Below are 27,988 nucleotides of genomic sequence, written 5' to 3'. Positions count from 1 at the left end.
TTTTTGTCATGTCATTAGTCTTTTGAAATTTTTATATTTTTTATATGATAGTGATTAATATGCAGACTATAGATTTAAAAAAAAAATAATCTTAAAATGAATCTCAAGAAATTTGATCCATAGATATTATGTAAAAAAAGTTGGTGATGAAATCTGGTAACTGATTAATCTTATATATTTCAGGTCTGTAGCCAGGAATTTCCAAGGGGGAGGTAGGTAGTGGGGGTTCGATACAATCATACTCAACTTAAATTGTAACAATTCAAACAGAATGTCAACTTTAACAGTGCTTATTTGTTTTCAAGGAGGGTTTATACGAACCCCTCAAACCCCCCTGGCTACGAGTGTGTATTTCATGATAAATTTACTTGAAAACTGCATTTTTGCCATGTGTTTCAGATGTGAAATGATTGAGTGTATAAAATAAAGAGATGTGGTATAATTGCCAATGAGACAATTATCCACCAGAGAATCCAATGACATCTACAAATGTATTAGTTTCAGCTGTATAAAACAAGATCTAACAAAAAAAAAAACTTGTGGCTTTGAAAATAAAACGTGTAAAATTTGAGCAATATGAACACATAAAACTTTATAGCATCACTAAGTCCATATTGCACACATTCAAGACTTCATTAACTGTGGATGAAACTTTTCTAAAGCCCATTGCATGGCCCAAACACATAGTGGTCTCATATATCCAAGGGATCTGTAATTTCTGTCAAGCATGTAGGCCTCTGGTGTCTGGAATTGTAGACCATATGTTTCCCAGCATGTATGGTAAGCTCCCCAAGCTGTTTGGAAGGCTTCATCTAACATACCCTTAAACAGATATCAATGAGATATTAGAAAATATACATTTAAAGTTCTGTAAATTACTTTTAACTCTAAAATCCTCTACACCAAATTGTAAGGTTTACGGGGAACTATACCGCCCAGAGGCGGATTAAGAGTGATTTTCTGGAAAAAAATTGGTTGATTTTCATAGGGAATCACTGAAGCATGACTGGAGCTGGCCCCCTCTTAGGCAAAGAGTGTCCCCCCCCAACCCCCCTTTTATGAAAATTTCTGGATCCGCCACTGTCGCCATATGATGGACATAGAAATAAAAGTTCTAGAAGTATCATTTTGAGCAAATTTGATATCCTGCATACAAGCAAAGTCTTCCTTTATATTATATTGACTTTTGCCCCATATGAATGCTCATTATAACATGCAGACTACATGGATTCTATTTGTCAAAAAAATATTTCAAGGTTGTGGCTTCTCATATATATTGGAAACACCAAATTTCATAAATAAAGATTGGTTAAAAAAAGTAATAAAGCAAAGACTGTTAGACCAGTTTCTTCCGAATTGGAATTTGCTAATACAAAATTCATCAAAAGCTTTTAACTACAAAATTTTACAGAAAAGCTGGGAATTTGAGGAAAATTTCAGGCAGATTAAAAGACAATGCAATTGCAGTGCTCCACCCACTCCATGATAATGTCCTATATGAAATAATTATTCAACTTTCTAATATAACGCTCAGGATAAAATTCTAATATCACCGACCAGGCCATGTGTAAATTTCCCACAAATCTACATCTCCCATAAATTCTTTCCTTTAAAATTATCAACTCTCAACATCATTTATATCATAAATATATTCAATAACATTACACTATAAGTTTGAGTGCAAATGTACTTAAGACTATGACATACCTCCTGAATCATATTTGCAGCCAGGGCATAAGTGACTCCTACCCAGAATTCCTCACTTTGAACACTACTCATATCCATCTTCCCATCAGGTCTTGTTCCATTAATAGCTCCCATGTTACCATTCTCAAATCCCATTACATTATTTTTGAATATAGTCTTCAAGGCTGTCTTTACATGTGTTGGTGGGAAAATCTGTGAGATAAATGAAGACTTCCTTATTAGGGAAAAATATTTACTAAATAATGGTATTGTTTTTAGTATCAAGTGTAAAAATTTGCATCTGTTTTGATACATAAAATCTAGTTAATCTAAAGTTCAATTAGAAGATGAATCAACTGTTGAGGACCACCTCTTGGTACTTAATCCACCTACGGGTGCTGGTTTTTCGCACTGTGTTGAAAAATCCATTGGTGGCCTTCAGCTGTTGTCTGCTTTATGCTTTATAGGTTGTTGTCTCTCTGACATATTCCCCATTTCCATTCTCAATTTTATTAATATCAGTAAATTTAACAGAAATTTTTCTTTTCATAATTTGTTTACATATGCCATCTATGAAAATTTTATCAAATCCTTGGTTTAAAAAAAAAAAAAAAAAAGGTGCTATTGTTAAATGTTGTAAAAATCTAGAGAGAATCATTTCCCACCAAATTTTGAATGGCTTATATTAGCATATTTACCTGACGATATCGGGATATAGGTATTTAGTCGGATCTTAACATGTACTTGTGATTTGTTTACAAACCGGTTTTGATAAAAATAAACAAACAAATGTCGAAATGTTCAGGACTTAATTAAATCTGTATTTGGGTAAGATGATGCAAGCATATGATTTGTATTGCGATTTACACTTAAAATATCATGTAAAAACGTTAATTATGAGCTATGAAAGTCAAGTGGCTCCAGCATTATTCTGAGTAAGTTTTAAACAAGAATGTGTCCAAATTACACGGATGCCCCACTCGCACTATCCTTTTCCATGTTCCATGGACTGTGAAATTGGGTAATAATCTAATTTGGCATTAAAATTAGAAAGATTATACTATAGAGAACATATGTTTCAAGTTGATTGGACTTCAATTTCATCAAAAATTACCTTGACCAAAAACTTTAACCTGAAACTCCCACTTTCATTTTCTATGTTCAATGGACCATGAAATTGGGGTCAAAAGTCTAATTTGGCTTTAAAATAAGAAAGACCATATCATAAGCAACAAGTGTACTAAGTTTCAAGTTGATTGGACTTCAGTTTCATCAAAAACTACCTTGACCAAAAACTTTAACCTGAACGGACGCACAGACGAACGCACGAATGGACGCACGAACGGAGCACAGACCAGAAAACATAATGCCCCTCTACTATCGTAGGTGGGGCATAAAAATTTCGAACGGACGCACAAACGGAGCACAGACCAGAAAACATAATGCCCCTCTACTATCGTAGGTGGGGCATAAAAATTTCAAAGAAATATTTTTTACAGTGGGTTAGCTTTCATTAGTCTTCACTATTCTATAGATTAACAACTTTTGGTTATATTTATAATTTAGAATCTTCATTGAAGGTGGAGCAGGAATGCACAGTTAATTAATTATATTGATGTGCCATTTGTATGCAAGAGTGACATTCCTTTGTATTATGTGCTGATTCAAAAAAAGGTTATGCGAGTATTGTCTCCCTTTAACAGGTTCATTATTTTATAATTAATTACAGCTTTCTGATTTAATTTTGAATAATTACAAAATGTATCAATTCAATATATTTCAGTTTTTGTTTTTGGTGTATCAAAGACATTGGTGAATATAAGTTCATAAATTTGAAACGTTTAAAATGATTACATACAAATATAAAGATTCATTCATCATTTTTGAAAAAAACTATAAATGAAAGCTGAATTATTTATCTCCTCTTCATAATAGATTGATTGGGAAATTAACCAAAGTTAACTAGTATAAATCACAGAGGGGGACTACCAAGCAAATTTCAACTGTAGCTTATTTAACATTAAAACAATTTTCCACTATAAACGAATGTTACTTTATACAAAAATCAGGACTTTGTTAGCTAAATCTACAAATTTTATTAGATATTATGAATTTTTATTACAATAGATTAACATGCTACTTATATCTCGAAAAAAAAGCACACGAACCATATTTTTTTTCTGCATTTATTATTCCTTTATTCATATATGATATATGATACACATGTTATATATATCTTATATATTAATATTCTTACAGTTGCATCCTCCAAGCCTGAGGCCCTAAGAAACCAATGTCCAGCTAGCTGGTCAGCCATCACACTATCATCATGTCCACTGGTTGTACTGGAATCATAATTATAATAACTCCCTACAAAATAATAACATAAAGAAATGGATAACAAACATTGGAAAATTTACATAAGTACGCCCACGTTTAACCTAAGGTTATCAGATTTACTAATAAGACCAGAAATAGTTTATAGACATGTATCTTGTAAAGATTATCTTCAGGTTATAAACAACTTAATCAAATGATTAAAATTTCTCTAAACAGAAGAATGGAAAAATAACTTATACTGTCTGTAAAATAAGTAAAAATTAAGAATGGAAATGGAGAATGTGTCAAAGAGAGAACAACCCAAAAAGCACCAATGGGTCTTCAAGTGCTCAGATGTCAAATATGCAAAATAAAAGAAAATCCAAATTGGTAATTAAACTTACCATTCCACAATTTTTTATCAAATGCTTCTTTGCCTTTATCTAATATTTCTGTATATTTCTTCACTTCCTCTGTATTACCCACAATCCTACTGATTTCAATATACATCTTCAGGGCCGCTAGCCAAAGACCTCCACAGTAAGCACTACAATATCAGTAATTGTTACAATGTAAATTTTACAAAATTAATGCTGCTGAAGTATCCCATGAGATGATGAGTGTGGTAAAGGGTTATTTTCGTGCAACATGTTTTGTCATTTTTATTTCACGTGCAGCCGTAAAAAAGGTTCGTTATTTATCGTGTTTCGTGAAATCAGTAAAAAGATCAACTTGCAAGAAATTTTTAATTGTTAGTTCATTGTGAAATGGCAATGTCATTTCCCCTTCTTCTGTGCAGATACTCCCTTCCCCTTTACACCCTTTGATGATGTATTAGGTCAGGTGATGCCAGTCCATATTTAGGACAATTTATGTGAAAGGATTATTAGTGTGATTTTTTTATTATTGGATAGTTCGTGCATATACATAATTTGTTGCAGAAATAACTTTGAATAAATCAAACGTTGGCATTTCATTTATTGCTAATAATTAGATAACACTTTATTTAACTCTCAGAGTTTTGCCAGCTTCTGTAAGACCTGAATGGTCATCATAGTGTTCAAAAGAAATTATTATTGATTGTTCCTTTTTTAAGATGCAGGAAATAACTGACATTATTTTTCATTTATATGATGAAACTATCAATGATACATTTTTGTAGACATATAATACCTTATCTAATAACTGTCAGATAAATAAATTTAATAACACCTTTTTGTCACCATATTTAAATTTAATGAGGCAACAAATTAAGACAATGTGTAAAATCAAAGATCCAGAGAAAATTAAATTCAAACAATGAAAGAAATCAAAATTCAAGAGAAATTAAATTCAGATAATGTAAGAAATCAAAAATCATGAAAAATTAATTTCAGAAAATTTAAGAAATAAAAAAATCATGATTTATTAAATTCAAACAATGAAAATCATCCTAATCTAGAGAAACTTGATGCATTGATTGTCCATAGTAAAATTCAATGTTGTAATAATGGTTGATTTGAAGGAGTTTATTGTGTGTAACCTTGACCATTTCACTCACAAACGTAGTCATGTTTACCATATAAATAAACTATTTAATGTAACTTTATTACTTCATATACCAATGTCATTAAAAGAGTACTTTGTCATTATCAAATGTTTCATTTACAGGATAACTTGACCAGTGTAGGAATTAGTACTTATGACATCATGAAAAAAAATCATACATTTATAAACTTTGTGTTTGTCATGACACCCACCAATGAAATCACCCAATCATGAGAACTATATAAGAAAGATATTTTTGTTACTGAATGTACCTGACACCAGTCATTGTCCAAGCATCAAATGTTTGGTCAGCATAACCTCCATTTTCTATCAGACCATCACCATCTGTATCCCATTGTCTAGCATGCTCCATCACAGCCTATATATATTAAAAATACAATTGGATTTTTTGTTTCATAGTATATACTGATCAACTTTGATAATGGTTCAAGATGATAAGTACTGTAACAAATTAGTTGTTGTTAATAGTACAGAAGTTTAATAAATATAAAGATAAAACAAAAACAAAAACAGTTGCAAAAATTCTTCCAAGCACCAATAGCATACATAGATCATAGATATCCACTGACAAGACATGTGATATCATTCCTAGATATCCACTGACAAGACATGTGATATCATACATAGATATCCACAGACAAGACATGTGATATCATACATAGGTACCAAAAGATATCCACTGACAAGACATGTGATATCATACATATATATCCACTTATAAGACATGTGATGTCATAGTATAATTTCAAGAGAAATTCAATAGTGCTCTACTTATCTTTTCTGCTCAAGAAAAATCAGACCATTATGTGTAATTTAAATAATTAAAAATTGCTCAAGGCAATTTTCTGAACAATTAACATACTTATTTTTCTTGAAATTATTATTTCTTATTTGTAAAAAATTATCAGTTATTGTGGATTCATTTATTCTCGTGGGTACCAATTTTTGTGGATGGCTGAAAACTTGCATATTAGTGGATATTTAATTTCATGGTTTTGCCAATCTCTGTATACAAAGTCTATTTAAAATATGCTAATCGTTGAACATTTTAATTTGTGTTAACCTGTACCCACGAAACCAACGAAAATTGTAGTAATCAATAATAATTAATTTACAGTATCCAAATGAAATGAGAACGTACAAGTAAGATATGTTCCCTGTGTGTCAAGTACGTTCTCATTTAGTTTAAACAATATTGATTTATCTGAATAAATATTGTTTAAACTAAATGAGAACATACTTAACACACAGGAAACATATCTTACTTGACACACAGAGTAATTATCTTACTTAACATACAGGGTACAAATCTTACTTGACACACAGGGTACATATCTTACTTGACATACAGGGTACAAATCTTACTTGACACACAGGGTACATATCTTATTTGACATACAGGGTACATATCTTACTTGACACACAGGGTACATATCTTACTTAACACACAGGGTACATATCTTACTTGACACACAGGGTACATATCTTACTTAACACACAGGGTATGTATCTTACTTGACACACAGGGTATATAATCTACTTGACACACAGGGTACATATCTTACTTGACACACAGGGTACATCTGTTACTTAACACACAGGGTATGTATCTTACTTGACACACAGGGTGTATAACCTACTTGACACACAGGGTACATATCTAACTTGACACACAGGGTACATATCTTACCTGACACACAGGGTACATATCTTTAAGATAATCTATATCTTGTGTTTGACTATAATCCCTATAAGTCTGTAGGATAAACTTGAGATTTAAATCCTTCCAGTCATGTGTAGGATGTACAATATAGGCATTCACTTTATCCCAGGGCTCATCTTCTGTAATGGACAATGGTTTGCCATGAAAGGAAATTCAAAGTATTATAGAAACAATTTGCTATTAAAAGAATGTATTGTTTCATCTTCTGTAATGGACAATGCTTATCCATAAAAAGAAATTCAAAGTATTATAGAAACAATTTGCTATTTAAAGATTGTTTTAGTTCCTTCATGAGATGACTAGCTATCCCTAAACTTGGGGAATGTTTTCCATTGGACACAGATAATGCACCTGCTTGCATATAATGTTCCAAAGAGATACAACTCAAGAACCATAAAAGTGTGTTCTGTGGTAATAAGCATTGTGTATAATATTCATTACATTTGTTTGAGGCAAACTTAGAGAACAGAAACAAAACATTTAGCATATTTTCAATTTGTCAAGGAGCTGAACTATAGAAAGGTCTAGAAAGGTAAACAAAAGGTTAAAAAAAGTGAATCCACCAAATTCAAACTTGATCTGTGTTTAGTGGTAATAAGCATTAATATTGTTTAGAAGTTTCACAACAATTGATTCCGGTGTACTAAAGTTAGAGAACAGAAACCAATTTCAGGATAGATGGACAAGGGTTAAAAACTAAAAATTAATGCTCACACTGCTACGAAAATGAAAAATAATTAAGTAACATAAATTTCAAAATTAAATAAATAAGAAATATAGCTTTTACATTTTCTTCAATTTTCTTCCCAACAATTTACAGCAAAATGCCTTGAGTGGGAAGGTAAAGGTAATATCATTGGTTAGCTTGCTTAGTAGCTGAACCGTGAAGTCATTATTAAATTAGATATATTACCCTCCTTTAACAGTAGACTAGTCGGACAGATAATCAATCAATCTGTCTGTAGGACTACATTACTCCTTAAAGAGGGTAGAATACTTACCTAATAATGATTTCATGATTCAGCTAGCAAGCAAACTAATCAAAGATATTACCTTTACCTACACTCAAGACATTTTGCTGTACTACAGGGGTAATTCATTTATTACATGTCTTTATTTCCTTACATTATACTATTGGACTCCTATAAAAGGAGTACCTTACCTGGATCTCCTAGATCATGTGGAACTGCATTTTTTGTTTTATAGATCCCTCGATTTCCTTCCATACAAAATACTATAGGAGTTGTGTCTTCTGACGCTACAGCTGTGGCTAAATGATAAATAATATAGCAAGTTAACATGTATCAATCTTAATCTAAATTTATACAAAATATATTGGTTTTATAAAAACTATATGATATGTCTTTATGTTATGGATAACATATATATATGGATAGAACTTTGTGGAATACCTCTAAAGGCTATAAATGCTAAACCTTTCCTTAACAGACACGTAAGCTACTAATACGGTATCTTTATCCATTCCATTAACAGACAAATAAGCTACTAATACGGTTTCTTTATCCATTCCATTAACAGACAAATAAGCTACTAATACGGTTTCTTTATCCATTCCATTAACAGACAAGTAAGCTACTAATACGGTATCTTTATCCATTCCATTAACAGACAAGTAAGCTACTAATACGGTTTCTTTATCCATTCCATTAACAGACAAGTAAGCTACTAATACGGTTTCTTTATCCATTCCATTAACAGACAAATAAGCTACTAATACGGTATCTTTATCCATTCCATTAACAGACAAATAAGCTACTAATACGGTATCTTTATCCATTCCATTAACAGACAAATAAGCTACTAATACGGTATCTTTATCCATTCCATTAACAGACAAATAAGCTACTAATACGGTATCTTTATCCATTCCATTAACAGACAAATAAGCTACTAATACGGTATCTTTATCCATTCCATTTACAGACAAATAAGCTACTAATACGGTATCTTTATCCATTCCATTAACAGACAAATAAGCTACTAATAAGCTACTAATACGGTATCTTTATCCATTCCATTTACAGACAAATAAGCTACTAATACGGTATCTTTATCCATTCCATTAACAGACAAATAAGCTACTAATAAGCTACTAATACGGTATCTTTATCCATTCCATTTACAGACAAATAAGCTACTAATACGGTATCTTTATCCATTCCATTAACAGACAAATAAGCTACTAATAAGCTACTAATACGGTATCTTTATCCATTCCATTTACAGACAAATAAGCTACTAATACAGTATCTTTATCCATTCCATTAACAGACAAATAAGCTACTAATACGGTTTCTTTATCCATTCCATTAACAGACAAATAAGCTACTAATACGGTATCTTTATCCATTCCATTAACAGACAAATAAGCTACTAATACGGTATCTTTATCCATTCCATTAACAGACAAATAAGCTACTAATACGGTATCTTTATCCATTCCATTTAACAGACAAGTAAGCTACTAATACGGTATCTTTATCCATTCCATTAACAGACAAGTAAGCTACTAATACGGTATCTTTATCCATTCCATTAACAGACAAGTAAGCTACTAATACGGTATCTTTATCCATTCCATTAACAGACAAGTTAGCTACTAATACGGTATCTTTATCCATTCCATTAACAGACAAGTAAGCTACTAATACGGTATCTTTATCCATTCCATTAACAGTCAAGTAAGCTACTAATACGGTATCTTTATCCATTCCATTAACAGACAAATAAGCTACTAATACGGTATCTTTATCCATTCCATTAACAGACAAATAAGCTACTAATACGGTATCTTTATCCATTCCATTAACAGACAAATAAGCTACTAATACGGTATCTTTATCCATTCCATTAACAGACAAATAAGCTACTAATACGGTATCTTTATCCATTCCATTTAACAGACAAATAAGCTACTAATACGGTATCTTTATCCATTCCATTAACAGACAAATAAGCTACTAATATGGTATCTTTATCCATTCCATTAACAGACAAATAAGCTACTAATATGGTATCTTTATCCATTCCATTAACAGACAAATAAGCTACTAATATGGTATCTTTATCCATTCCATTAACAGACAAATAAGCTACTAATACGGTAACTTTATCCATTCCATTAACAGACAAATAAGCTACTAATACGGTATCTTTATCCATTCCATTAACAGTCAAGTAAGCTACTAATACGGTATCTTTATCCATTCCATTAACAGACAAATAAGCTACTAATACGGTATCTTTATCCATTCCATTAACAGTCAAGTAAGCTACTAATACTGTATCTTTATCCATTAAGACCACACAATATTTACTTAATAGTAGTTTGAAATTCATAAAAAGTTGTAAAGATTAACCCTAGATGCTGAATTGATTTCAAAAATATGCAAATTATATGCAAATGAGCTGTACTCTGATGCTGATGCATATTGATTGCATTAAATCTAAGATAGGGGATCATGGGGTGGGTTGGTAGGGGTGAGAAGACAGGATAAAGTGGGCCAGAATTTGCCCCAAATTTTTCTCATGTACAAAAAGGGTCAAATTTGACATTTTTACATTCTTTTTCTCGACCAGGAAGTGGATACTAATAGATGCATCCAACTGTAGTTTGCATGTAGAGTGGACCCCAGTGAACACATTAATCACAACAGTTGTAAGGTCAGAGTGAAACTGATCTTGATACACCAGTCTAAAGAAGGTCATTTGCACTAAAATATTTTTTTAGATTTTTTACTTTAACTGGACCTGCAACCAGAAGTAGTCATTGGTTGGGGCGTCTTTTGATAATAAACATGATCAGTAGTGATATGCCTTCAGGTTTACACTATTTGTCTAACTTTCAGGTCTCATAATTTTTAGCTTCAGACCTCGAAGGTAAGCCCACCCCTCCAAAACAAAACAATTTTGTTCGATTTCAATTTTCCAAGTTCATATATTTCAAAATGAACATTAAAAGTGAGAAAGAAGACAAATAATAGTGTCAGATTGAGGAAACATGCATACACTTCAAAATTAAATGGTATTGTGTTCACCACCAAATGTATGGAGTGCCATTTGTGCCAAATAACAGTATTTTGGGTACGGCCGTAATATTAAGCCCCCCCGCATGGTAAGGGTTAAGACTAAGCAGAGTGTACAGAAAAGATAGATGAATCTTTGGCTCAAATATCATACACTAAATGTACTTTATAAGTAGTATAACTAACCATAATTATACTAAAACTTACCCATATCATACTGTATAGATAGTTGTATCTTTGGCCAGAGCATGATGAAGGCAAAGGAAGCATAATGGTGGACATCATAGGTGTTAATCATTCTATACTCATGTCCTGTAAATGAATATATTACTATATGTATTTGTGCAATAATAAACATTAAGATTGATTTACAGATTATCTTATTTTCTAGATTTATGCCATCAGTTGGCTTGTTAATGCTTGCTAGTTTTAGTATACCGGTACATATTGCTTACATTTAAGGAATGACTAATAGTTTTTCTGTCTATGAAGAAATAACATTAAAAATTTGGTGCACACTGAATAACGCGCGTAGCAGGTTATTTAACAGTGTGCACCACATTTTTTATGTTATTTCGAATAGGCAGAAAAAAATATTACAGTCATTTCTTATAATTTTATTCTAAATTCCATTTTAAACCGTAGAAAACCATGAAAAAACGTTGATGACGTCACAGTCACATGACTAAATTATGTCTATGGGCTCATAACAAAATAACGTCAGCCAATCAGAAGACGCGTTACATCCAAAATTAAATTATCCTAACATGAACAGGTTTTCATCTTATGCACCTTCTAGATAGCCAAATTTTCCATATTCTGTTATAACCTCTGGTTCTGTTGGACTGATCTTTCTCTGAATCTGTCCATCTTTCTCTTCAGCCATATCTAACCATAGAGAGCCACCATCACTGACAAAGTATAACTCATTAAATAAAGCTGACTTGTACCAGGATGGTAAATTTCTGTAAGATAAAAGTATTACTAACAAATAAAGACGATGAAGTAAGCTGGTAAATTTCTAATCGATTTAAAAAGAACAAAGTTCTGTTGGTATAACAAAAATTCAGTTCAGTGTCTGAAATCTTTCCCAATAAATCTAAATATTTTTCATGGATTACATTGTATGAATTCCAGTTGTCTTTATAAAATGCACAAAACAAGAACTTCCCAAATGCACAGTTGTATTACCTTGGATTTATTATTATTCGTTGGATATCAATTTTCATCGCTTTCATGGTACAAGTGAACTACAAATTCAAATGTTCAACGAATTACAATTTTTTCATAGGCTTTGTATGCAGAGATTGGTAAAAACCATGAAATCAAATGTCCTGAAAATATAAGTTTTTTCAATCCACAAAAAATGTTACCCATGAAAATAAATGAATCCACAGTATTCTACTTTTGCACACAATTTACTTATTATATTTCTAATTCATCGTTGGTCATCTCAACGAGATTGATTTTCTTGCTTCAGCCAGTAAGACGAAAGTGAGAAACGATCAATGATAATCTGTTTATCGCTATTTTACCTCTGACAATCTTGTTAATTTCTTTGACAAAGGCACATGAAATCTTACTTTATAGCAATAATTTTTCATATCACTCTTCTGAGCTGAGAAAGGAAATCATCAGTCAGTAAGATCAAAGGAAAATTTTGTAAAATAACAATAATTCTAGTTATCAAGAGTTACTTACTTATTTGATAAAATTGGTTTTTGCCATTCTTCGATCTTTGTTTCCCATATAGGATAGTTTTTCAGGGCATAACTACACAGCTTTGGACATGCATCACCAGAATTGCCAAACCAACGAGCATATCGCCTGCAACATCATACAATAGCAACAATAAAAGGAACTGTGATATATACAAAAGGTTTTATGATCTTTTATAATATTTTTTTTTATTCAGAAATTATGTTTAAATGGTATTTTAAAGCATATGAAATTTGTACAATATGCGTATGGTCGGGGTAATTAACACGTTTACTTTTAATACTAAACTCTTCATAAGGTACGATCATTCTAGTTGTCACATCATTGAAAGATGATATCAAAGGTAATTTTTTATTTTATCATGTTATAATAATAACAATATCGACTAAATAACATATTTCAACATAGAGTCCTGGGTTCATAAAGGATAAACACTATATGGTAATACTAGTATATATACAATATTAGGTCAATGGAAGAAAAATATAAACTTTTTTGTATGAGGCTGAGAACCTGGGGAAGAGCAAAGTTCTACTGAGCTGTTCCCCAGTTTTGCACAGAGTACAAAAAAGTATATATTTTTTAGACATTGACCTAATATTGTTTTTATACTGCAACTTAAACTACTACATTGATAGCTTTTTTAAATCGTAACACAAATGTCAAACTTATTTTCATCCCTTAATGCACCCCTGATTGTGGGGAAAGTGATCCATGATGAAATTGACATTATACAAAATATAGCTGTGTTACTATATTTAGGAAATAAACACAACCAGTTGCAGTATAAATAAAATATATTAAAATGATAATTGGCGTTCTAAACAAGATTTTATGAAAGATAAATTTTTATCTAATCTTGAACAACTGGGATGTAAAATAGTTACCCCATTCGAACTTGGTTTGTCAGAGAAAGATTACAATCGAGCCTCCGCCATTGGGGTGATCTTACACTTCATGGGATAACTATAACTGAACAGGAAAATGTCTACTTGTGAAGATTACCTCCAAACATATCTTAATGAACCGTAAACAAGAAGACAACTGTTTAACTAACTGTCGAAAAAGTCGACAGGATGAAGATTGATTGATTGTTGGTTGCTTAACATCCAGTGGCAAATATTTCATGCATATTCAGGACGAGAACAAGTTCACAATAAATACAATAGGTAGGTTGTTGTAATAGAGGCCATCTAGGATGATGGTCGTGGAATTTTGGACTGCCACTGGAAAATGAGGGTATATTGGATAGGGACAGAAATTTTGCCTTGCAACAGACCACCTAAGGACCCCTCAAAGAGTTGTTGCAAGGGTTCTTAACGTGCAAAGAGCGTGGCACTCTCTTTACACGAGGCAACAACAGGATGAAGAGTCTAATTGACACTTCAGGGCATACGATACAGATACAGGGGAGGTAATAACGTTGCCAACGTAAATTGTAGTTTTCGTGACGTCAAACTATGACTTGTCGGGAAAAGATTCAGTTTTCGACTGATTTTTATCATTCAAACTTATTTAACTTGAAAAGGAGTTCATGGACCCCTCTTTTTTAAAATGCCATTTGGTTTGATTAAGCGAGCAGATTTGAAATTTGATAAATATACAGCAAAAAATTATGTTTTTTTCTACATTCATGAACATTTTATAAATATGAGTTATTTCTGAATATAAAAATTGAATAAATTTAAAGAATACTTATTAAATACAGAAATTACAAATTATTTAACAAAAAACAATTGTGTTTATCTTTTCAAACAAAAAAGTTATGTCTTTCTTTAAAAAGGGAACATATGGCCACAAATCTGAATTTTGAGCAAATATACAAAATTGCAACCTCATTTAACTCAAAAAGTAGCACATGAAGGTATACTTTTTATTACATATTTGGTTTAATCAGGTGAGAAATAGTCTTTAAGGAAATTTTTATCAAAATGTAAAGACGGGATCTAAACTGTATCGTAACAGACATACACCTAGATTAAGACAATAATTGAAAGACAAAGGGTTTCAACTTGAAACTTGTGCTGTTTTGACTAGCCTTTTGATTATAAAATTAATACATTTCCTGTAACTGTTTTGTCTTTTTTTTTTAAAATAAAGTTTATTATATTAATGAAATGTTTCTAATGCATACATGTATTTGAAGAAATAACTACATAGTCCAAATACTCATATGGTCTGGTCTGTAAATAACCATGGTCTGACCATATGAGTATATGCATATAGTCATGACCATATGTGTATGGTCCAAATATTCATATAGTCCGGAACACAAACAAAACCAAAAACTCATCATAATTATATAATTGTATGTCTGTGTTTTTTAAACTTTCTGACAAAACAACAGTAAATTATGCCATTACATCAACTTTATTGGAGTATACCTATGGAGTCTGGCCTCTCAGTTATCTTTGAGATATTTAAATGTTACAGCAACACCATACAACACATCAATATTCTACTTCTAGGATGTTTCCACATCTGATCAGAAAATTTAGCACTCGGAAATGTAGAAAATTCTATCCATAAAGCATTAGGACAATTCCAAGACAATACTTATAAAAGAGGGAAACAAATATGAATGGTCAATTTTAAGTACTTATTTTCAATGGAAATAAGTAGAAAGCAATGATCTTTAGAAAATGCAAACAAAATTTAAGTCATATGAAAACAAGATTTAACATGGAAATCTGATTCAAACTAATGCCTTACCTTAGATACTTATGTTTTCTAGCTTTGAAATGTATAACAGGCATGTCCCATGTGAGTGTAAATTCTAGATCTTTTTTGTCCCCTGGCTTAACTGTGGTATATAGACATACCGCTGTTCCTATTTCAGATCCTTTACCTGTTGAACCACTTCTTTCTGTAACAGAAAATCAGAGAAAAAAATATTTAAATATAATATACTAGAATCATACTCATTTTAGTGCTACTTTCCTAATGCATGCCAAGTACTTATAAATGTTTGCTCATGCATCCAATAACATTATTCAAGCTGAAACCCTACCTATCTTTTGATTGCAGATGTCAATCTTCATTACAATGTGTGAGAAAACATTTATACTAACAAAGGAAGCAAGCCAACCAAACCTTTAAACTACATGCATTAGGAAAATAGCCCTAATAACATCCAATTTAACCAGTTGAATGGCATTGATTTGGTCGTCATTATGACATGACTGTGTCAAATAATGAGAATATTCAGAAAACTATAAAAATAAACATTGACTTGAAGGCTTAATTTTCATGCAACTTCATGAGCAAGATTTGACTGTCCTTTTGGCATCTTTCCTCCCTCCTTTAACAATTTTTCCCTCAAAAACACTTACTTCTAAATCTGAAACATTTTAACTAAAAAATATAAAGCGCAATCATCCTAAAAATAATTTTTCCTGCATGTAAATAAACTCAAAATACATCTTTTAAATGAATATTAATTTGGTGTTATTTTATTAAATATACTGTAATTTCAGGGCTACATATATATATCACATAAAACTTATATATTTTAATCAGCTATGCTTAATGAAAAAAAACATAAATTAAACACTCAGTTCTGCTTTTTTTTTTAAATTAAACTTTAAATGCATATGGTACAATCTCCAAATAAAGGTAAACAAAACAATAACCATGCAGATCTAGTCCCATAAAAGTATCTATTAAGTATACCCTTTAAGTTATAAATCAACACAAAGGCAAAATAAACAAACAAAAACTTTAAACAAATGTATGCTTTTCTGTATAAAATGTGTAGTGCATGTGCCACTCAATGTATTGAGGGTAAATTTAATGGCAAATACATATAAATTTCTAAATTGAAATGTTTCATAATTTTCATGTTATGGCCTTTTAAGGCAGACTATACAGTATGGGGTTTTCTCATTGTTATAGACTTTACCGTTGCCTAATGTTGCTTACATTCACTTTATTTGGTCTCTTTTGGATAGTAATCTCATTGGCAATCATACCACAACTCCTTCATTTTTATATTTTCAGTTTTTGTACTGTTTACAAAAAAAGTAAAATCACAAAAATACTTAACTCCAAGGAAAATTCAAAAAGGAAAGTCCCCAATCAAATGGCAAAATCAAAAGTTCAAACACATCAAACGAATGGATAACAACTGTCATATTCCTGACTTGGTACAGGCATTTTCTAATGTAGAAAATGGTGGATTGAACCTGGTTTTATAGCTAGCTAAACCTCTCACTTGTACAATGCAACTTCACTTAAACACAATAATGAAGCCCTAAAATATAAACTGTAAATTATGCAATTAATCTTAGCCAAGCCTCTCCTATAGAGTTGCATGCAGTAACATACCAAATATCCAAAAGCTATAAATAAAGAGAACCACTTGCAATGGCATGCAAGAACAGTACTTTACTTAGTCATTGCCCTAGAAATACCTTATTAAGACTTTAAAATACTGAAAAACCATTTTTGCGGACACCCATTGATAGTTTTACTGCAAATTTAGTTTCCCAGGCTATGTCTAGTGAAGATAGGTAAACAGATATTTGTGACAGTGATACTACCAATGGATATCCACAAAGCTTCAAATACAATATCATTATTTCTATTCTACTGCAAAATGAAGAAATCTTTTAATTTTAGCCATAATTAAAATAAAAAAAACGAAAATTCCTGAAAATGATGTTATTGTCTTTGCCCCTACATAACATAAGTTTCAGGCAACAAAAGTAATCACAGAGTACTTTCTGTCTTCTTGTCAGCTTAAGAATGTAATAAATTTGATAAAAAGATTTCTGGGTGCAAAATTTGAGTTTTTTGGCTTAATGTTTCGAAAATTTACATGTCAATACAATTCCATTTGAAAATGTCAGCTTCCTTAGTTACAGACAGGGAGCTAGAAAATTAAACTTATTGTCATTCAACCATTGATACAAATAATTGCATTAAAATTATCAATGATAAAATCAAAGCGGACATGAATATGAATTGTGATGACAGACAATGCATGGCATTAAAAACTACAGACACTAAATTAGTTTTATAAATTGTTACATGTGAACAGTGATTTGGGGGACAAATGACAGAAAACATTTACAATACAGTGTAAAGTACTGTTCTGGGATACGTCCTTACCTTTAGACGGTAGGACTAGATTTAGTAGAAACTGTATAATATTCAGTAAGACCTTCAACATGACAGAGCAAAGTGTCTTACAATTGACTATGGGCTGATCTTTATTTTGATCTACAATTAAAATTAAAAATTTGCGATGTAAGTCTAGTATGAAATACATGTGTTGCACTCTTTCTTTTTTCCAATTAACAATTTTTGAAGTATGTTTCCATGATATGCTTAAATGACAAACTCTTGTATGTCAACCAAGTGAAGTTATCTAGCAATGTATGGTATTATTATACAGTTTGTCTTAGTTTTAATGTTTTCTGCAATGCTAAATAAATAATTGCATCAGGACCCATATCCATTATCCATGACATTATCAATTACTACTGTGGATTCATTTATTTTCGTGGGTACCAATTTTTATGGATTAAGGAAAACTTACATGTTCATGGATATTTAATTTCATGCTTTTGTTGAAGTCTAAGAATAAGACTACATATATAACATTGTCATTCATTTAACATTTAATTTCGTGGTTCACTTGTACCCATGAAATCCTCGAAAATTGTTTTTCCAACGAATAATAATGCATCGACAGTATCAGATTTTGCAGCTTACTGAGCAAATGAATCATAATCTACCAAGAAACTTATTATGTTAAGCAGAAGTTATCTCCCCTTTTGAACATAATGTCTTTTCATTGATTGAGGGCATTTTAGTATGAAGTAAATGTGGGTGGTGGTTACCAAGAATCTTTTATTTTTAAGAAACATAAAATTTAAATTAAGAGACAAAAAACAACTTCTGAATCTGTTTATCAAATTCATTTAGAGATTGACACAGTTTATGGCTCATTTGACAAGATTTTTTGCTCTTCTTTCTATAGTCATATTAAAATTCTGATCAAGTCCAACTTTATATTTTCGGTACTTATACATCTTCGGATTTCAAATGTTTGGCTTTGAGCGTTCCTGATGAAGGTAAATCCAGAAAAGCGCTTCGGACGCAATAAATTATTAAACGTGTTGTTTTAAATTTTCATAGTGTAAAATGACATTTTTGTAGTCCTTTATATGTAAAACAAAATATTTCTTAGCAGACTTTCTGTTTACAAAAGCTAAAGGAAAAAACCCAGAACTTTTGACAATAACTGATACTCAACTCATGAAAATTTCCCATTCTGTAAATACAAAAAATAAAAAAAAAATTTGTAAGGGTCCCACTGAACCCAGTGTCTCGCCTACTTTTGCTGTAATCCCAGGCTCAACAAAAATGAGGGGGAAAAAATTATAAAAATATTCCTCTTGATACTACCTTTTGATTGTAAGAAGCTTCTGTCCAAGTTTGGTAAAATCAAGGATAGTTTATGAATTTAATAAATGTCTTTAAAACTATAACTGCAGACTGTATGTAATGTTAACTGTAGGAAAAACTAAGTCCATTTATAAGTAAACTATGGATAAACAGTTACAAAATTTTAACAAAATTTCCTTCTAGATACTAGCTTTTGATCATAAACACGCTTCAGTCCAAGTTTGGTACTAATCAAGGATAGTATAAGAAAGTTATTAAAATTTTAAAAACTATTACCTTAGAGTGAATGTAATTTTTCCTGGCAGAAAAAACTATGTCCATTTACAAGTAAAATACGGATAAAATAGATTTTTTTTTACAAAATTTACTCCTGAATACTATCTTGTGATCATAAACAAGCTTGTGTCCAAGTTTGGTACAAATCCAGGATAGTTTAAGAAAGTTATTAAAATTTCAAAAACTTTAACCACAGAATTATGATGTTTCACGGCAGAAAAACTAAGTCCATTTATAAGTAAAATACGGAAAAAATGGAATTTATTTTTTACAAAATTTACTTCTGGATTCTATCTTATGATCATAAAAATGCTTCTGTCCAAGTTTGGTAGAAATCCAGTATAATTTAAGAAAGTAATTAAAATTTAAAAACTTTAACCACAGAGTGAATATTTGTGGACGACGCAGACTACGACAACCACAACAGAATGTAGTTTTCTCGTTTGAATTCTTTTACATTGTCATATTCGGGGCCTTTTATAGCTGACTATGCGGTATAGGCTTTGCTCATTGTTGAAGGCCATACGGTGACCAATAGTTGTTAATGTATGTGTCATTTTGGTCTCTTGTGGACAGTTGTCTCATTGGCAATCATACCACATCTTTTTTATATTAAGTTAAAGGCTCCACAATAATAAAACTATGTAAATTGATGTCTGAAGAAATGTGACCTTGTATCTCACTTATATAACTAGCAGTACTAATCATTTTTTAGGGTAAATATTTGGTTAATATTGAATACCTGTCGATGATTTTAATTTTCCATCATCAGAGAGATCTTCCCATAAATCTTGTCCTGATCCTTTAGGATTGAACTGTGACTTTGTACTTACATCTACATCATCCTATAAAGAAGAACAAATAAAGGTTAAAAACTGCTAGGAATTGTACAAATAATTACAGAAAAAAAATCAAAGTATTATAATATCAAAAGATTTTGAGAGAAATCCAAAGAAAGGAAAAATTCCACAAGCAATTCTGGCAGTTAGCATGGTAAGTGAAAATCCTTGGTAAAAAAAAGTTTATCCTTGTCACATATTATGAATTTGGACCTTTAAACAGTAATCTTTTCAATACATATAAACAAAACAAGAATGTGTCCATAGTACACGGATGCCCCACTCCCACTATCATTTTCTATGTTCAGTGGACCGTGAAATTGGGGTCAAAACTTTAATTTGGAATTAAAATTAGAAAGATCATATCATAGGGAACATGTGTACTAAGTTTCAAGTTGATGTAAATTTAACTTCATCAAAAACTACCTTGACCAAAAACTTTAACCTGAACTTTGCACTATCATTTTCTATGTTCAGTGGACCATGAAATTGGGGTCAAAACTATAATTTGGCATTAAAATTAGAAAGATCATATCATGGGGAACATGTGTATTAAGTTTCAAGTTGATTGGACTTCAGCTTCATCAAAAACTACCTCGACCAAAAACTTTAACCGGATGGACGAACGGAGGCACAGACGGACGGACGGATGAACGGAGGCACAGACCAGAAAACATAATGCCCCTCTACTATCGTAGGTGGGGCATAATAAATGTATGTAAATGACTAATGGCATATGCACTGTCATCTTATTGTCAGAATCAACAGTATTCAATATCCTTAATATTCAATATCCTTAATTTACACCTTGAAAGCTCCAGCTATTCCATAGGTACAATTCATGTCTCGTATGTTCTGTATGATCATCATTCCTGCAACCTTCTGCCCCTCAGCCTCACTTTCAAATGGTTCAGTCCAGTTACCAGGGTTAAGATCTTCCTTTACACCTCTCCCATTCTTAAAGGTAAATGTTATACTGACATCTAATGAGTCAGTTCCCATATTTTCTACAGACCATACAAATACTGCCATTGGAAAACTTGTATCCTTAAATACAATATAAATAAAACTAAAAAGTAAATGTTTCAAACTGTATTTCTATAAATTTGATGTTATTTTTCAACATTCCATTTGTGCTTTCAGTTGTGTTTTTTATATACTTTTTATCACTTTAAGGTAGATCAGGAGTGGGTCTAAGTTCAAATTGATTTTTCTTCCTGTGTACAAGCTTTAATAACCATGTAACCTCAAGTTTCCAAAATATTCTATAGGAACACCAATTAAAAAAATAATGGTGCTTTGAACCCCCCAAGATATATGTCTATGACACAGATTTTTTTTACTGCAATGAAATGTAGCATAAATTTCCTACAACTGTCAAATTCAAGGGAAATTTTTTCAATCCTTTTTTCGTATGCAACCAGATGTGATGTTCTATGATTTGGTGGTATTACACCTTATACATGTAACCTGGCTCTATATTGATAATTGTTGCTTGCTCGTAATAACAAATGATACAGAACATGTATAATTTTGCCTATTAAATCAGTTCTAGAAATGACTTTACATTTTTTGGGGCCCCTTATAGCTTGCTGTTTGTAGCTATATAGTGATCCAAGGCTCTGTGTTGAAGACCATACTTTAACTTTCAATGGTTTACTTTTACAAATTGTGACTTGGATGGAAAGTTGTCTCATTGGCACTCATACCACATCTTCTTATATCTCTTTTTAACTTACTTTGTAATCATGAGGGAAGACCGGTGATATTTGACGACAGGTTAGCTTAAGATTAAACTCAGGTATATCATATACAGTCCATGATCGAGGATAAAGTGCATGATAAGTAGCATTCTGTCTGGGAAATCCCCATTCCCATGACTTCAAGTGCTTCCCTTTTCCTCCTGTTAAGACTTTTTGGTAAACAGTTTTATTGTTCTTTCGTATACACAAGATGAACTACAAAACAAAGATAAATACATGAAACAGACTATAATATAAAAATAACATGATGAGACAATGAGACAATTATCTACAAAGGACACCATTAGACAAATATACAGCCATCAACAGTGAGCAAAATCAATAACCTATGCCTTAAGGGAGCTGGCTTGTCATGTTTTAGATTTCTTGTCAGATTTTCGGAATCCTCTGGTTTTATCCATTTGAATGCCTTGAAAAAATTTGCCCGGTGACCCCCATTTTTCTTTTTGTAAATCTTTTACATGTATAATGATAAGCCATCTGTAAAAGTCTTATAAAATTTTGATTACTTTTTAACAGTTTTTAAGAACTTCAACTGGTCAATGATAAAGCTATGAAAAGTCAAGAGAGATTATTTTCCCGTTAAAAATTCAATGGCTGATATCTCGAAAACAAGCACGGTGACCTATATATTTTTTTGGCTTTTTGGATTTCTTTATTAATCCCCTATCCATATAAACAAGTGTTTTGAAAAGTTAATTACTTTGAAACTGAGAAGCGAACTCCCTTAAATCTTAATAAGGCTACAGGATAGAAAAAATTTTCCATTTATACCTTTTGCTTTCACAACAACAATAACCTGTGTCTAATGTGGTGGGTACTACCATGCGGCTCTGCTGACCATTAGGCTATAATGTTTTCTAATACTTTTGATGACTTTTTAAATCTAGAAATCTTCCTTATACCAGAACTCACTATAATTACTTAACCAGGAAATTAAAGTTGCCCCATTCTTTGCATTTTATATTTTGGATAGTTCTCTTGTATCTTGTACAAATGCATGGTGAAAATACTACTTGATAAAAAATTCAACCATGATCATATAAGCATAAAACTGACGTCTCATCAGCAATTTATCATAGGTTGACATTGTCATGTATTTTATGGTGAAATTATAATTTTTCCATTTGCTCCACAACAAAATATCTTTCCAAAAATATTGATGCCACATTTCAGAAAATTCTTATTTATAGTTCCTGAAATTAATGCAACACAAATTTCATACATGGTCAGAATTTGTAACAATATATTATAGGTATTCAGTTAACAAAAAGTTCAAAATCTGATATCAAATTTAAGGAAGTTTTGATATGTAGTACCATAGAAAAATGTGACAGAACTTTTATGGATTGAACAGATGGACAAACAGATGGCATACACCAGAACAGCATTATACAAGTCCCATTCAGTTTGACACTGGTAGGTCATGAAGATTGGAGTTATTATTGTACTTACAGAATTTGCTGGTACAATAGTATGTTCATATATCCCTGGAACCATCTGAAATCTACAAAATTCACCTCGGTAACCACGACCAATGGTTCCACACCCTATACCACCTATTGGACAGCCTGTAAAATATGTAACAGTTTATCTTAAGAATTCTTCTTGCAATACAAGATTAAAGGAACTTCTATTTCTTGTCACCACAATCCAACCACTAATCAGACAACCACTATACATATCTTGAAATATCTACAAAATTATTAAAAAAATCCTCAACCAAGCACTTGTAATAAATATACATACATGATATAGTTACTGTAATTTCAGAAATTATTGCCTGCTTTTACTATTGTGATTTTGTCATTTTAGACTTAAATGCGATTTTAATCTTTAGGAATTTGTTTAATTCATATAAAATATTTCAAAATGCCAGTTTAAATTATTGCGTATACAACTCTGTCACATTTTTCGCAATAATAAAAATCTCACAATAATTTCTGAATGAACAGTAAACCTACATAACTTTCCCAGTCAGAAATAGTCAATTGGCGCACAACTTACATTGCCATACAGATAACACGCAAAATATACAAGATTAATAATCCATTCCACAATCTATATCCCTTATAAGACCACCTGCAAAATATGTACAAGTATACCTTAAGAATTCTCATCAGAAAAGTCCTACAACATATTTTATTATTTCATCATATCTAACTCATTCTAAGTTAACTGGGCCTGCATTTAGTATGTATCAGTTTGACCTATTAAATAGGACCTGTGTCTGTTATTTCAGCTTAATTGTTAAACATTCATGAACAGTAAAATCTCTGAAAAGTGACCTTTTTGATTTTATTTTTATTTATTTGTTTGATGTCTCATTGACAAATATCTCACATGTAATGGAAACGTCACAGAAAAAGTTACCATATTTGTAGACATAAGAGCAGATTATCTGGAAGAATTTTGTGCAAGGTGTCTTCACTCTGGGCAGTTAAATTTTAAATATTAAAGTTGGTTGCCGAGCCTCAAAATAGGAAAAATTTCATGTCAGACTTTTTTGGTATATAAATCACCCTTCAAAACTATTGGCTATACAATGGTGGTCAGGTTTTATTAGTTTTGAAGCCATGGTCTCTGAGGAGAATCACCAGAGAAAGCTTTAGTAGGAAAACTGATAATCTTAGTCAATTAAGATTGGAGTTAAATGCAGCTGCCACTTGTGGTGTTGAAACTCGCTACCTCAGTGTTGACAAACTAGTGAAACAGTAGGTAAACTCCTTAGACCACTCAGATACCAAGACTTGTAGTGGTCTACTCAATTTTGTGCTTCAGTTATTTAAAAACTATGTCTTCTGTTAATTCTTACCATAAATAGGCTTGTGTGTAACTTGATTCAGATGATCTATAAACATTATTCTTCCTTGTCTTTTGTGCTTTATCCATACTTTCATATATCTGTAACAATCAACAGTACAAATAGATCATTGTGCTTTGTATGAAAGTTTTAAGCTTTCTGACATTCAATAGCATTTTTCTGATAAATAGATTAAGGGGCTCACGGGTATAATTCTTTTTTTTTTTAAATATAGGATTTTTGCTAATTTTTTTCTATAAATGAACTTTATCATATACTTATAGAAAAATAAAATAAAAAGAATGGGGTCACCATTCATTTAAGCCCACAATTTGCCTTTGAAATAACCATGAATTTTTGTTAAAGTGCTTTTTTTCTGTTAAACTATTAATACATTGTACATTGTTGTAATAGGAGAAATAAAGGTAATATTGAAATGAAAAGAGAACTAAATTACAATTCCGATTGTTTAGTTTAAGTACAGCTTATAATAATATAAAAAACATAGTTCACTAATGAGTTAAGAAAGATATTTTAATTTTAATGTTAAAAATGGCACTTTTGCATCAAAGGGAGATCATTTTGGAGCTTTTTCAATGATATAAACATTTTAAAAGTCATCTGGGCCCAAAACAAATCGATTTTTTTTGGTTGATTTTTGTAACATATCATAAAGTAACAATTAATAGTGTAATAAATAAAAAAATGTTTTAATTTTTTCGATATTTTAGTACCCTCGAGCCTCCTAAATTGTTGTTTGCTTAATGTCCAGTGGAAAATATTTCATGTTATGATTTTGTCATGCATCATCCCACCTACAGACAATGACAGACCCATAAGGGTTGTTACAAGAATTCTTTAAACCTTTGACATTCAGGCATTTTAGACCTAAACTTATGGAAAATACACTTTATTCTAAGTTCAATTGAATAGAGCATTTGACAAAGGCCATATTGGATTCATATGAAAGACAATTAATGATTTTTTGGTATTTTTGTGTGTGTAACATGGTATCTCTCTATACATGCTGTGAGTCATATGACTAGCCAAAATAAGATGCAAAAAATACAAAATTATTGCTGGCAATGTTGTGTAGAAACTTATTTTTGTGATAATAGGGAATAGTTGATGGCAAAATTAATGATCCACATATGTTAGAAACAGACAAGATGCCATAATGATATAGAAACAGGAATTTCAAATGTTGGACTGTGGTGATGTATGCATTGGAATATAGACATGATGATGCAACATATAAATAACAAATTTCTAAAGTTTTTCATTTCTGTCTTAATTTTGTTCATTCAACATGTTCAAACAAAATTGTATTATATGCAAGGAAAGATTATGTGATCCACCAATTATAGGTAATGTTCTGCACCATTAGTCCCAGATTACTCTGACGTCCAACAGCTGTTTTGCCAGACACGACTGCAGCTAGTTTGACAAAACAGCCGTTGGACGTCAGAGTAATCTCTGACTACATGCAGTCTGCACCAAAATCTTTTTCAACTACTAGTCCGAAGACCAATATTCTGACATTTTTTTTATTGGTCCAATCAAAGTTTTGCAAAAACTTACTAGTCTGAAAGAAATTTTACTAGTTTTGGGCATCGGAATAGTGGCTAACCGTGCAGACTGTACATGTATGCACCATAGACTAATGCAATTAAGCTATCCAACATGTCCATTTTTTTAAGAAACAAACATTAATCTTTCTTGATTTGCCTTGAAGCTGCAGTCATTTTGATGCAGGTGCAATAGCGCCTATCAATAAAGTATCTTGCCAGACTTAAATCCATCATTAACTGCACTCCCACAAAGGAGATACAATTGTACACATAGTTATCACTATTAGCATATGATAAGTCTGCCATTACTGAACATCACAAAGGTTTCTGTAACATTTTCACGTTAATATGAGGCAGGCATAACCTGTGAATGGGGACGAAGTCTGTATGTATTATTTTTTTTTTATCTCAAACATTAATAAAGGAAACGGAAATACCGTAACGTTCCCGATTTCGGTTCTGTGGTTAGGGATTTAGCTGTGACGTTGTTTAAGTTATGACGTCATATTCAATGTAAACAAAAGAAACGCTTCCATCAGGAACGTTTTTTTCAAATCAAACAATTATTAAAAATGAAATTGTATTGAGTTCAAATCTTATATTTTACTAGACTGATACATATAATTTTCTTTTCAAAGTCTCATGCAAACAAGACAGATTTCTGCGCAAATGCGGGGAAAACCGGAACAGGAACTAGATCTGAAAAAAAAAGTTAACGATTTTGAGTTCATTAGTAGAATGAAAAATTCGGGAAATTTTCCCGATTTTTTTTTTTTTTTTTTATTGATTTTTCTACCGTAATTGGGGACTCCGTCCCCATATAATAGAAAATATCAAACAACGCAAACAAAAAGTGATTATAGTATGACGTCAATAGTCAAGCAGCGCAGATTCTCTAGTCATGGGGCGCAGATAGTGTATTCAAGAACAAGCAGGACGACTTTTAAATAAACTTGAACATCCTAGTAAATTCGTTCCTATAACATTGTTTAATATGTTGCATAATACAATGTCTGGTCACAATGTACAACATTTACCTATAGCTAAGGCCAATTAATTCAGGAATGTGGGTGAGTCTGGGTTTTACAAATGGATCACATTTGTCCTTGCATTCATGTTCGAAGTTTACTCTCCAACCGAATTTGGGGACATTGGCAATGTCCTCTTTTGGTGTAGTTATGCTAGCTTCAGGGGAGTGGTCTATATGTTGAGCTTTTGGCATCTTGCACTGAAGCAAGCAGGGAAGCAAGTCAGTCTTGACCAATACGGATGTCGTTTCTG

The 27,988-nt window shown here is 31.6% G+C and overlaps 1 protein-coding gene across 2 annotated transcripts; it reads right to left on the bottom strand.

Annotated features, from left to right (window-relative positions):
* Positions 1 to 27,977, bottom strand: LOC143071862 (non-lysosomal glucosylceramidase-like). Of its 2 annotated transcripts, XM_076246476.1 has the most exons (18): positions 27,745 to 27,977; positions 25,149 to 25,237; positions 23,789 to 23,904; positions 22,310 to 22,528; positions 21,378 to 21,617; positions 20,474 to 20,576; positions 18,154 to 18,264; positions 15,754 to 15,907; positions 13,024 to 13,149; positions 12,115 to 12,287; positions 11,530 to 11,634; positions 8,439 to 8,546; positions 7,244 to 7,395; positions 5,805 to 5,911; positions 4,410 to 4,552; positions 3,944 to 4,056; positions 1,708 to 1,899; positions 1 to 822 (listed from the first exon to the last, which is right to left on the bottom strand). In XM_076246476.1, the coding sequence occupies exons 1-18, from the start codon at positions 27,927 to 27,929 to the stop codon at positions 625 to 627; spliced, it is 2,634 nt and encodes an 877-aa protein (XP_076102591.1). In that variant the 5' UTR covers positions 27,930 to 27,977; the 3' UTR covers positions 1 to 624. The 2 variants fall into 2 exon arrangements, with proteins under 2 accessions (XP_076102591.1, XP_076102592.1); XM_076246477.1 differs by lacking the exon at positions 18,154 to 18,264.
* Between the last annotated feature and the right edge of the window lie 11 nt (positions 27,978 to 27,988).

The sequence above is a fragment of the Mytilus galloprovincialis genome, chromosome 4 (assembly GCF_965363235.1).
Source record: "Mytilus galloprovincialis chromosome 4, xbMytGall1.hap1.1, whole genome shotgun sequence".
NCBI lineage: Eukaryota > Metazoa > Mollusca > Bivalvia > Mytilida > Mytilidae > Mytilus > Mytilus galloprovincialis.
The sequence above is the reverse complement of the archived record's forward strand: the minus strand, read 5'-3'. Positions and strand labels throughout refer to the sequence as shown.